The sequence below is a fragment of the Acipenser ruthenus genome, chromosome 57, assembly GCF_902713425.1.
Source record: "Acipenser ruthenus chromosome 57, fAciRut3.2 maternal haplotype, whole genome shotgun sequence".
In the NCBI taxonomy this organism is placed as follows: Eukaryota; Metazoa; Chordata; class Actinopteri; order Acipenseriformes; family Acipenseridae; genus Acipenser; species Acipenser ruthenus.
The window spans coordinates 4,665,026-4,677,915 of record NC_081245.1 but is presented as its reverse complement, the minus strand read 5'-3'; the positions used below and the strand labels follow the sequence as shown (position 1 = coordinate 4,677,915).

The window sequence follows — 12,890 nt, the reverse complement described above, 5'->3', positions numbered from 1 at the left end:
GCTTTGAAGATGAATTTTAATGCATTCGTGTCTCGTACCACAACGGTTAGTTTGCCTACAGTCAGGAATAATAAAAACAATCAATCAGATCTATAATAATAATCATAATTAACTATCACCACGGCAGAAGATCTAGTTTCAATTACATAAACACCCCCTCCTTGTTTTACCTTTAAATAAACACTGACTGTTGAAACACTGCACACTTTAAACGGATACCGCCACCTAGTGGTCGTTTTATGTAACTGTTTCCCCAAACAAAAAGAACACAAAACCTGTATTAAATATTAATGCATGGAGTTTGTGATGTATTAAAGAAAACTTATTCAAAACAGTTACATTACATTTGATTAGGTGTCCCCTTTATATATACATATATATTAGAGAGAGAGAGAGAGGAACAAGAAGAGAGGAGTGGAGAATGAGGAGAGGGGAGGGATGGAGGAGAGGGAGGGGAAGGAGGATGGGAGGATGGAGTTTCTTCAATTACACAATGTTGAATAAAATATCTAAATTATGTTCTCATATATATATATATAAATTCTAGAGGGCGATGCTAATCTTTTGCCCCTAGCTGCAGACTCTCCTGTTGCTCCAGGATTTGTGGGTCCTCAGGTGCTGCAGGTGTCCGCTTAGATGCCTAAACAGCTTTGGCAGTCTTGTGGGTCCTCAGCTGCTGCAGGTGTCCGCTCAGATGCCTAAACAGCTTCAGGGGTCTTGTGGGTCCTCAGGTGCCCGCTCAGATGCCTAAACAGCTTCAGGGGTCTTGTGGGTCCTTAGGTGCTGCAGGTGTCCGCTTAGATGCCTAAACAGCTTCGGCAGTCTTGTGGGTCCTCAGCTGCTGCAGGTGTCCGCTCAGATGCCTAAACAGATTCAGGGGTCTTGTGGGTCATCAGATGCCTAAACAGCTTCAGGGATCTTGTGGGTCCTGAGGTGAGCAGGTGTCTGCTCAGATGCCTACACAGCTTCGGGGGTCCTGTGGGTCCTCAGGTGCTGCAGGTGTCCGCTCAGATGCCTGAAGCTCTTCCCGCAGAGCGTGCAGCGGTAGGGCTTCTCCCCCGTGTGAATGCGCTGGTGGACCGCCAGAGTCCTGGCCTGTCCGAAGCACTTCCCGCACTCAGGGCAGCGGTGGGGGCTGGCTCCGGTGTGGAGGGTCCGATGGGCCTGCAGGTCGCGGGCTTGCCGGAAGCTCTTCCCACAGTCCCCGCAGGCGTGCCGCTGTGCTCCGATCCCGCTGCCTCTGCCCCCGCCATGGCTGTGGGTTTTAAAGTCCTCCCAGCGGTCGAAGTGCTCCCCGCAGGCTGGGCAGGGGTAGGGCCCCGGGTGCGTGCTCTGGTGTATCTTCAAGCCGTTGGACTGGGAGAAGCGGCGCCCGCAGGTCGGGCAGCGGTACGGCTTCTCTCCGGAGTGGACCCGCTGGTGCTGCCGGAGCTTGTCGGAGCGACGGAAGGTTTTCCCGCACGTCGGACAGGCGTGAGGCTTCTCGCCCGTGTGGATCTGCCGGTGGCTCCGGAGAGTGCGGGCCGAGCTCAAGTGCTTCCCGCAGTCGACGCAGCGATGCCCCCCAGCCCCTCCCGGCCCACCCCCGTCCCGGAGAGAGGGACCGTCCTGGAAGCGGCGGTCTCCCGGGTAACCCTCCTCCTCAGCGACCCACTCCAGCTGCCGAGCCTCCTCTTCTCCATCCACGATCTGCACCAGCCCGATTTCAGAGATGCTGGCGGCCGCGTCCTCCAGGTCCTCCTCTTTCATGGCGTGAAGTCTCCCGGGATCCGAGAGCTGCGGAGGAGCGGACTCACAGCCAGTGCCGCTCTCCTGGGAGTCTGCGTGAAAGAGAGTCAGAGCGTGAGACAGAGAGAGAGACGTTAGAGTCGGAAGGATCTATTATCATCATTTGGCAGACGCTTTTCTCCAAAGCGACTTCCAGAGACCAGGGGAGTGAACTCTGAATAATCAACAACTGCTGCTGCTGCTGCTGCAGAGTCACTTCCAATAGGAGCTCGTTTGTTTGACGTCTCAAGCTCGTTTGTTTGACGCACAAGGAGGTGAAGTGACTCGCTCAGGGTCACACACACACACACACAGGGAGTCGGAGGCTCAGCCGGGATTTGAACCTCCTGGTATCGAGCCCCTTTCTCTAACCGCTGATCCACCAAGCCTCATCTATGAAAGTATCTCTGCAGTGTGCATTTGCAAGTCTAGAGAGGCTGTGTTAAGATTATACAGTCCCTGAGTTAGTTAGATAGTTAGTTTCTTTGTGGCGCTAATTGTGAGTGATTTGGGACTTTATTTTTTCTCTGTATTTGTGAGCTTGCCTGGCAAATTCTAACTGCCAGGTGGAGATCGTGCTAACTCAATACTGGAGCCCTGTTACCTTTCTTATGTTGTTATGTAATGTATTTCTGTGTATCTTTCAGCTCCTTCAGAGATTTTAAACGCTTCAAATCGAGCTCTCTCTCTCTCCGACAGCTGCCTGTGTATAAAGAACTACAGCTCCCAGAATCCCTCTCTGATCCGGCCAGTGCAGAGGCATGCTGGGAGCTGTAGTGTCTATTCAGATTGTTTTTGATCATTTCAGACACACCTGTATCAGGTGATAGGGTTTGTCAAGCTCCTTTAGGGATTGCAAACACTTAATAATAAATAATAATAAATAATAATGAAATAATAATAATAATAATAATAATAATAATAATATTAATAATAATAAAGATAGGTAACAATCATTTGAAATCGTGTTTCTTTCTTTGCTCCTGCAACAGAACGAGTTACTGTCTGTCACAAAGAGAAAAATTATTATTTGTTTATTTAGCGGACGCCTTTATCCAAGGCGACTTACAGAGACTAGGGTGTGTGAACTATGCATCAGCTGCAGAGTCACTTACAACTACGTCTCACCCGAAAGACGGAGCACAAGGAGGTTAATTGACTTGCTCAGGGTCACACAATGAGTCAGTGGCTGAGGTGGGATTTGAACCGGGGACCTCCTGGTTACAAGCCCTTTTCTTTAACCACTGGACCACACAGCCTCCTAAAAGATAACCGACCCTCTACAATGATACCTGGCAACGCAGCCTGTATGAGTGCTGTGATGTGGATGAGCAATAAGAAACTCCATCCAGCGATGAAACGTGTACACTCTGCTTTGAATTTACTGTAGGAGTTAACACAGACTCGGATCCACTCAAATCGCTCTTTCAAATCTGCACAAAGACTTTGAGATCAAGCCTTTGGGATGAAGAGGGTGAGATTGCTAGAATACATAGACATGTCAATGTACAAAAAACCTCTACAGGTGACAAGGCGTCCCAGACTGCACGCGAACGTGCAGCGTTTTTAAATCAAACGCTGGTAACCCACTTTAAACACATATGATCCCACAGCCAGTACATTTTAACTTCATTTAAAATCATATTGTGAGAGAACACAGGGATAGAAACGAGACTCCCGCTGCACAGCAGTGTGATCCAGTCCTGTTTTCACTGGGAGTTTAATAATCAGACACACCTGAGCTTGATAGCTAGACACACTGGGGGCTGATCACAGTAAAACCTGGACTGGATCACACTGCTGTGCAATAGGAGTCTGATTCCCATCGCTGTAACAGAGATCTTGTTTGTGAAATACGGTACGCGAGTCGCCCTCTAGTGGAATAATGAAGTCACATCGATCCCTGACCACAGAGACAGAAGGGGGAGCTGTTTACTGAAGGTATATTTACACCATCGTTCTCAAGGGACTTCAGCATCAGGACTGACACACACATGCTTTTTTTTTTTGATTGATCGGCTCCGCACACAATCAGGGCTTCATCTGCGGCTGCAGTACGCTTCTGGAGAAAAGTCTCGCATCTCCTAGACTTCTAGCATCGAGACAATTTAAAAAATAAACAACGTGAACATCATTGAGATCTTTTTTTATTTAACAGCATGTAATCATAGAAAACGACAAAATTACATTACAGAAGTCTATCGGAAGCCATAATAGTAGTACAGTAGTATTTGTTAGATTGCAAAACGCCACATTTTTTCAATTTAAGTTTCTCGCAAAGTATGTGGGAAAACTACAAAGCGGTGTGTAATTACAAGGGAACATTATTCAGCAGCTTTCACTGGACTCTATGAAGCTGAGGGAGTTCATTCTATATAGAGGGGTGGAATTCAATATGTTAACAAGGGAACATTATTCAGCAGCTTTCACTGGACTATGAAGCTGAGGGAGTTCATTCTATATAGAGGGTGTGGAATTCAATATGTTAACAAGGGAACATTATTCAGCAGCTTTCATTGGACTCTATGAAGCTGAGGGAGTTCATTCTATATAGAGGGGGTGGAATTCAATATGTTAACAAGGGAACATTATTCAGCAGCTTTCATTGGACTCTATGAAGCTGAGGGAGTTCATTCTATATAGAGGGGGTGGAATTCAATATGTTAACAAGGGAACATTATTCAGCAGCTTTCATTGGACTCTATGAAGCTGAGGGAGTTCATTCTATATAGAGGGGGTGGAATTCAATATGTTAACAAGGGAACATTATTCAGCAGCTTTCATTGGACTCTATGAAGCTGAGGGAGTTCATTCTATATAGAGGGGGTGGAATTCAATATGTTAACAAGGGAACATTATTCAGCAGCTTTCATTGGACTCTATGAAGCTGAGGGAGTTCATTCTATATAGAGGGGGTGGAATTCAATATGTTAACAAGGGAACATTATTCAGCAGCTTTCATTGGACTCTATGAAGCTGAGGGAGTTCATTCTATATAGAGGGGGTGGAATTCAATATGTTAACAAGGGAACATTATTCAGCAGCTTTCATTGGACTCTATGAAGCTGAGGGAGTTCATTCTATATAGAGGGGGTGGAATTCAATATGTTAACAAGGGAACATTATTCAGCAGCTTTCATTGGACTCTATGAAGCTGAGGGAGTTCATTCTATATAGAGGGGGTGGAATTCAATATGTTAACAAGGGAACATTATTCAGCAGCTTTCACTGGACTCTATGAAGCTGAGGGAGTTCATTCTATATAGAGGGGGTGGAATTCAATATGTTAACAAGGGAACATTATTCAGCAGCTTTCATTGGACTCTATGAAGCTGAGGGAGTTCATTCTATATAGAGGGTGTGGAATTCAATATGTTAACGAGGGAACATTATTCAGCAGCTTTCATTGGACTCTATGAAGCTGAGGGAGTTCATTCTATATAGAGGGGGTGGAATTCAATATGTTAACAAGGGAACATTATTCAGCAGCTTTCATTGGACTCTATGAAGCTGAGGGAGTTCATTCTATATAGAGGGGGTGGAATTCAATATGTTAACAAGGGAACATTATTCAGCAGCTTTCATTGGACTCTATGAAGCTGAGGGAGTTCATTCTATATAGAGGGTGTGGAATTCAATATGTTAACGAGGGAACATTATTCAGCAGCTTTCATTGGACTCTATGAAGCTGAGGGAGTTCATTCTATATAGAGGGGGTGGAATTCAATATGTTAACAAGGGAACATTATTCAGCAGCTTTCATTGGACTCTATGAAGCTGAGGGAGTTCATTCTATATAGAGGGGGTGGAATTCAATATGTTAACAAGGGAACATTATTCAGCAGCTTTCATTGGACTCTATGAAGCTGAGGGAGTTCATTCTATATAGAGGGGGTGGAATTCAATATGTTAACAAGGGAACATTATTCAGCAGCTTTCACTGGACTCTATGAAGCTGAGGGAGTTCATTCTATATAGAGGGGGTGGAATTCAATATGTTAACAAGGGAACATTATTCAGCAGCTTTCATTGGACTCTATGAAGCTGAGGGAGTTCATTCTATATAGAGGGGGTGGAATTCAATATGTTAACAAGGGAACATTATTCAGCAGCTTTCACTGGACTCTATGAAGCTGAGGGAGTTCATTCTATATAGAGGGGGTGGAATTCAATATGTTAACAAGGGAACGTTATTCAGCAGCTTTCATTGGCCTCTGTGAAGCTGAGGAGTTAATTCTATATAGATGAGGATGCAAATCTTTTGACCAGAGCTATAGCCTGTAAAACAATGACAAAAGTCTTTTTGAAGTCTTTATTCAAAGCACAAAAAACCGCTGTTCCCTCGCCTGTACTGCTTCATTACACGCTGCAGAATCACCGCGCAGCCGCCTCAGAGCTACAGCGTCGGAGGACAACGCAGCTCTGGGCAGCTTACAGGCAAGCCCGCAGGAGCCCGGTCAGACCACAGGGGGCGCTGGTGCGCGGTGAGCCGAGGACACCCTGGCCGACCTAAACCCTCCCCCCCGGCCGACGCTCGGCCAATTGTGCTCCACCCCCTGGGAGCTCCCGTCCACAGTCGGGAGTGGAATAGTCTAGACTCGAACCGGCGACCTCCAGGCTGTAGGGGGCACCCTGCACTCCACTCAGAGCGCTTTTCTACTTACAGTTAAAGAAATTCCTACAACAGTTACTCCTCAACAGTTAACACATTTTGTCAGAAAAAGAAAGCACCAAATAGTTACAAATAACTGAACAACTGAAATCGGATTACTTTTGTAATCGGATTACTTTTGTAATCGGATTACACGCGCTCAGATTACTCCCCCCCCCCCCCCCCCCGACGCTGGTCGGCTCAGTGCAGCGTTGCTGCGGCCAGGTGCAGCTGCTGGTGGTGCCTCAGGCTGGATAAGTACTTGAAGCTCCTGTCGCAGTCCGTGCAGGCGTACGGCTTCTCTCCCGTGTGAATGCGCTGGTGGTTCTTCAGAGAGCCCAGCCGGCCGAAGCTCTTCCCGCAGTGCGCGCAGCTGTAGGGCTTCTCTCCCGTGTGAATGCGCTGGTGGTCTCGCAGCGTGCCCACCAGCCCGAAGCTCTTCCCGCAGTGCAGGCAGGGGTAGGGCTTCTCTCCCGTGTGCGTGCGGACGTGCTTCTTGAGGGTCTCCGCCAGGCGGAAGGTCTTCCCGCACTGAACGCAGCGGTGAGCTTTCTCCCCCGAGTGAATCAGGAGGTGCTTCTTCAAGGAGCTCAGGGCCCTGAAGGGCTTCCCGCAGTCAGAGCAGACAAACAGCTCCTGCTCCTGGGAGCTCCCGTCGAGAGATTCCGGCTCCTCCTCTTTCACGCAGGCCCCTCCCCCTTCCGAGACGTCCTCCTTGTCCTTCTCGGGATACAGCGGCTTCTGTTCTGCACCTGTGCGTCGGGAGACAGAACGCAAGCCGTTAGGGAACCGATCCGAAGCCCAACATTTCATCTTCAAATAAAACGCGCTGGAGACATTTTAAGAAGCCGCGAAATTCGCAGTCACCCGTTGGCTGCCATTGACAGTAAGGCCACTGGTGTGTGTGTTTCTTTTTTTCTAAGGATTTAAGCTTTCGTGTTAAATGTGTTTACAGGGGTAACAGTTTAAGTCCGTGAGAAACACGTTAAACACTGAGAAGCGACCCGGGTTTCTGCACCGGAGCGACAGGAGCCAAGCGAGAGAAATATTAGATCGGCTGGATTGTCATACAAAGGGGAGCGTTTGAGCCCAAAGCTGCGTCGGCTGTAATCTCACACGTTGTTGTTTTCCCCAAGAGGTGGGCTTACAGTTCTTAAAGTACTTTAAGACTTTAAAGTCTCGTTTATTAAAATACACGTCCTTTGTTTCTGTCCTGTTCTCTTGAATTCTCACTAAAGGAGTTCCTTTTTGAATGACAGAACTTTTATACTGGTTTCATCTTAAAAAGGAGTTGATATAGTTAACCCGAACCAATACTTGAAGCGCAGGAACCAGAAGCAGAAACACACAGCATGGAGATGAAGTGAGGAGACCGAGGGAAGAGACACGTCTTCACACACAGAGACACACAGTGTGGAGATGAAGTGAGGAGATCAAGGGAAGAGACACGTCTTCACACACAGAGACACACAGTGTGGAGATGAAGTGAGGAGACCGAGGGAAGAGACACGTCTTCACACACAGAGACACACAGTGTGGAGATCAAGGGAAGAGACACGTCTTCACACACAGAGACACACAGTGTGGAGATGAAGTGAGGAGACCGAGGGAAGAAACACGTCTTCACACACAGAGACACACAGTGTGGAGATCAAGGGAAGAGACACGTCTTCACACACAGAGACACACAGTGTGGAGATCAAGGGAAGAGACACGTCTTCACACACAGAGACACACAGTGTGGAGATGAAGTGAGGAGACCGAGGGAAGAGACACTTCTTCACACACAGAGACACACAGCGTGGAGATCAAGGGAAGACACACGTCTTCACACACAGAGACACACAGCGTGGAGATCAAGGGAAGAGACACGTCTTCACACAGAGAGACACACAGTGTGGAGATGAAGTGAGGAGACCGAGGGAAGAGACACTTCTTCACATACAGAGACACACAGCGTGGAGATCAAGGGAAGACACACGTCTTCACACAGAGACACACAGTGTGGATATGAAGTGAGGAGACCGAGGGAAGAGACACTTCTTCACACATAGAGACAGGAGGGGCTGGGATGGGCTGTCTAGTCATGTTGTTGAGGCTGAATCACTGGGATCCTTGAAGACGTTCTCTGATCCCCAAGCCAGTTGCCTCTTCACACCCAGAGAGCGGATGTGAGCTAGCACCCCCTGCAGGACAAGGTGCAGATGTGCAGGTGTCCGCTCTAGGCTAACTGGGCACCCAGCAAAGACCTTGGCACAGCAAGGAACCTGCGCTCCCCTGACTGTGCGACTCCCCCTGCACCCCACGCAGCCGTGCCTTTACCAGGAGAGACCCTTGGGGACGCCTGCGCTCCCCTGACTGTGTGACTCCCCCTGCACCCCACGCAGCCGTGCCTTTACCAGGAGAGACCCTTGGGGACGCCTGCGCTCCCCTGACTGTGTGACTCCCCCTGCACCCCACGCAGCCGTGCCTTTACCAGAAGAGACCCTTGGGGACGCCTGCGCTCCCCTGACTGTGTGACTCCCCCCCTGCACACTACACAGCCATGCCTTTACCAGGGGAGACCCTCAGGGACCCCTGCGCTCCCCTGACTGTGACTCCCCCCCTGCACACCACACAGCCATGCCTTTACCAGGAGAGACCCTCGGGGACCCCTGCGCTCCCCTGACTGTGTGACTCCCCCCCTGCACACCACACAGCAATGCCTTTACCAGGGGAGACCCTCGGGGACCCCTGCGCTCCCCTGACTGTGCGACTCCCCCTGCACACCACACAGCCGTGCCTTTACCAGGGGAGACCCTCGGGGACCCCTGCGCTCCCGACTGTGTGACCCCCTTAGCTATAAACACAATTAACATTGAATTACACAATGTGGCGTTTTGCAATCTTACAAATACTACTGTACTACTATTATGGCTTCCGATAGACTTCTGTAATGTAATTTTGTCGTTTTCTAAGATTACATGCTGTTAAATAAAAAAAGATCTCAATGATGTTCACGTTGTTTATTTTTTAAATTGCCTCGATGCTAGAAGTCTAGGAGATGCGAGACTTTTCTCCAGAACCGTACTGCAGCCGCAGATGAAGCCCTGATTGTGTGCGGAGCCGATCAATCAAAAAAAAAAAGCATGTGTGTGTCAGTCCTGATGCTGAAGTCCCTTGAGAACGATGGTGTAAATATACCTTCAGTAAACAGCTCCCCCTTCTGTCTCTGTGGTCAGGGATCGATGTGACTTCATTATTCCACTAGAGGGCGACTCGCGTACCGTATTTCACAAACAAGATCTCTATTACAGCGATGGGAATCAGACTCCTATTGCACAGCAGTGTGATCCAGTCCAGGTTTTACTGTGATCAGCCCCCAGTGTGTCTAGCTATCAAGCTCAGGTGTGTCTGATTAAACTCATACTACACCTCTCTGTGCTTTACAAGGCTTCCCTATGCTTTACCAGACCTCTCTGTGCTTTACAATGCTTCCCTATGCTTTACCAGACCTCTCTGTGCTTTACAATGCTTCCCTATGCTTTACCAGACCTCTCTGTGCTTTACAATGCTTCCCTATGCTTTACCAGACCTCTCTGTGCTTTACAATGCTTCCCTATGCTTTACCAGACCTCTCTGTGCTTTACAATGCTTCCCTATGCTTTACCAGACCTCTCTGTGCTTTACAATGCTTCCCTATGCTTTACCAGACCTCTCTGTGCTTTACAATGCTTCCCTATGCTTTACCAGACCTCTCTGTGCTTTACAATGCTTCCCTATGCTTTACCAGACCTCTCTGTGCTTTACAATGCCTCCCTATGCTTTACCACACCTCTCTGTGCTTTACAATGCTTCCCTATGCTTTACCACACCTCTCAGTGCTTTACAATGCTTCCCTATGCTTTACCAGACCTCTCTGTGCTTTACAATGCTTCCCTATGCTTTACCACACCTCTCAGTGCTTTACAATGCTTCCCTATGCTTTACCACACCTATCTGTGCTTTACAATGCTTCCCTATGCTTTACCAGACCTCTCTGTGCTTTACAATGCTTCCCTATGCTTTACCAGACCTCTCTGTGCTTTACAATGCTTCTCTATGCTTTACTAGACCTCTCTGTGCTTTACAATGCTTCCCTATGCTTTACCAGACCTCTCTGTGCTTTACAATGCTTCCCTATGCTTTACCACACCTCTCTGTGCTTTACAATGCTTCTCTGTGCTTTACCAGACCTCTCTGTGCTTTACAATGCTTCCCTATGCTTTACCAGACCTCTCTGTGCTTTACAATGCTTCCCTATGCTTTACCAGACCTCTCTGTGCTTTACAATGCTTCCCTATGCTTTACCAGACCTCTCTGTGCTTTACAATGCTTCCCTATGCTTTACCAGACCTCTCTGTGCTTTACAATGCTTCCCTATGCTTTACCACACCTCTCTGTGCTTTACAATGCTTCTCTGTGCTTTACCAGACCTCTCTGTGCTTTACAATGCTTCCCTATGCTTTACCAGACCTCTCTGTGCTTTACAATGCTTCCCTATGCTTTACCAGACCTCTCTGTGCTTTACAATGCTTCCCTATGCTTTACCAGACCTCTCTGTGCTTTACAATGCTTCCCTATGCTTTACCAGACCTCTCTGTGCTTTACAATGCCTCCCTATGCTTTACCACACCTCTCTGTGCTTTACAATGCTTCCCTATGCTTTACCACACCTCTCAGTGCTTTACAATGCTTCCCTATGCTTTACCAGACCTCTCTGTGCTTTACAATGCTTCCCTATGCTTTACCACACCTCTCAGTGCTTTACAATGCTTCCCTATGCTTTACCACACCTATCTGTGCTTTACAATGCTTCCCTATGCTTTACCAGACCTCTCTGTGCTTTACAATGCTTCCCTATGCTTTACCAGACCTCTCTGTGCTTTACAATGCTTCTCTATGCTTTACTAGACCTCTCTGTGCTTTACAATGCTTCTCTGTGCTTTACCAGACCTCTCTGTGCTTTACAATGCTTCCCTATGCTTTACCAGACCTCTCTGTGCTTTACAATGCTTCTCTGTGCTTTACCAGACCTCTCTGTGCTTTACAATGCTTCCCTATGCTTTACCAGACCTCTCTGTGCTTTACAATGCTTCCCTATGCTTTACCAGACCTCTCTGTGCTTTACAATGCTTCCCTATGCTTTACCAGACCTCTCTGTGCTTTACAATGCTTCCCTATGCTTTACCAGACCTCTCTGTGCTTTACAATGCTTCCCTATGCTTTACCACACCTCTCTGTGCTTTACAATGCTTCCCTATGCTTTACCAGACCTCTCTGTGCTTTACAATGCTTCCCTGTGCTTTACCAGACCTCTCTGTGCTTTACAATGCTTCCCTATGCTTTACCACACCTCTCTGTGCTTTACAATGCTTCCCTAAGTTTTGCTGTCACTGCGATTTATTACACTATGGGAGAATTCTATAAGGCTTAGTTAGAATTCGTTTTTATATAGCGCCTTTCACAACAGAGTCATCAGAAAGCGCTGTATATTCAAGAATAAGACACACCGAACAGGAGAAAGTATTTAACAACAGTAAAAACGTACCGTTAACTCCCTCTCCCCATTCCGGTGCCCAGGCATCCTCGATGTGCTCAAACGCCTCCACCGGTAAGAATCTCGGGTTAACATCGTCCCGGTTCGCCGGTCCGGACCGAGCCGTGCTCGGATTACAATCCCGATGCCTGGATTTTGGGGTGAGCTGAGCGCTCGCCCGGTCCTCCTCGGTTACAAACCCTTTTTCGGTGCCCGGTAACCGGAAAGCGAGGCTGTCGTTGGGGGTGTGAAGCTGGCAGTCCTGCGGAGGTCTGTCGTTGCTCGCCCCGGCGCTGGACTGCGCGATCACGTCTTGCAAGGTCTTCATGCACTCCCTCACGGCTCTCAGCTCCCGCTCCGACATTTCCAGCCTCAGCTTCAGCTTTTCGTTCTCTTTCTCTTTTTCGGCAAACCTGCCCCCCACGGTTTTTGTGATTTCGCACAAGACGGTGTCCACGGCCGCCTTGAGTGCGCGCTCGACAGTAGAGGCGAGCTCGTCGTGAAAGCACGACACGGACACGCTGAAATCCATTTCCGTTTTTTGTAACACACAGAATATTATTTTAATTTGGTGGTTTGAATTCGTTTTATGTCGTTTTTTTTGTGTGTGTGCGTGTCCCTTCCTCGCATGTAAACTTGTAATATAACACGGCGTGGGTGTGCAATCACAACTTCATAGTCCACTAATATTTTTTTGTTAAATTATTATTAATTAGGTAAAGAACTCGGTATCCGTGCCCGAGTCTACAGTTTTTACCTTTCGGCTTCACGGAGTTTAATTTGAAATTAACAGAAAGAAATAAAATCCTTATAACTCCTCCATTTTTTTTTTTCAGAGACGGGGTCTGCTTTGTGTTTACACGCTAAACGTATTTCCTGTTTCCGTTTAAGAACTCGGTCGCAAGTCGCTGACTG

General features: G+C 47.9%; 1 protein-coding gene across 1 annotated transcript; it reads right to left on the bottom strand.

Annotated features, from left to right (window-relative positions):
- Positions 1-783: 783 nt before the first annotated feature.
- Positions 784-12,852, bottom strand: LOC131724844 (zinc finger protein 771-like). The gene is made up of 2 exons (XM_059017775.1): positions 11,988-12,852; positions 784-1,820 (listed from the first exon to the last, which is right to left on the bottom strand). Exons 1-2 carry the CDS (start codon positions 12,505-12,507, stop codon positions 958-960), a joined length of 1,383 nt encoding a protein of 460 aa, XP_058873758.1. The 5' UTR covers positions 12,508-12,852; the 3' UTR covers positions 784-957.
- Between the last annotated feature and the right edge of the window lie 38 nt (positions 12,853-12,890).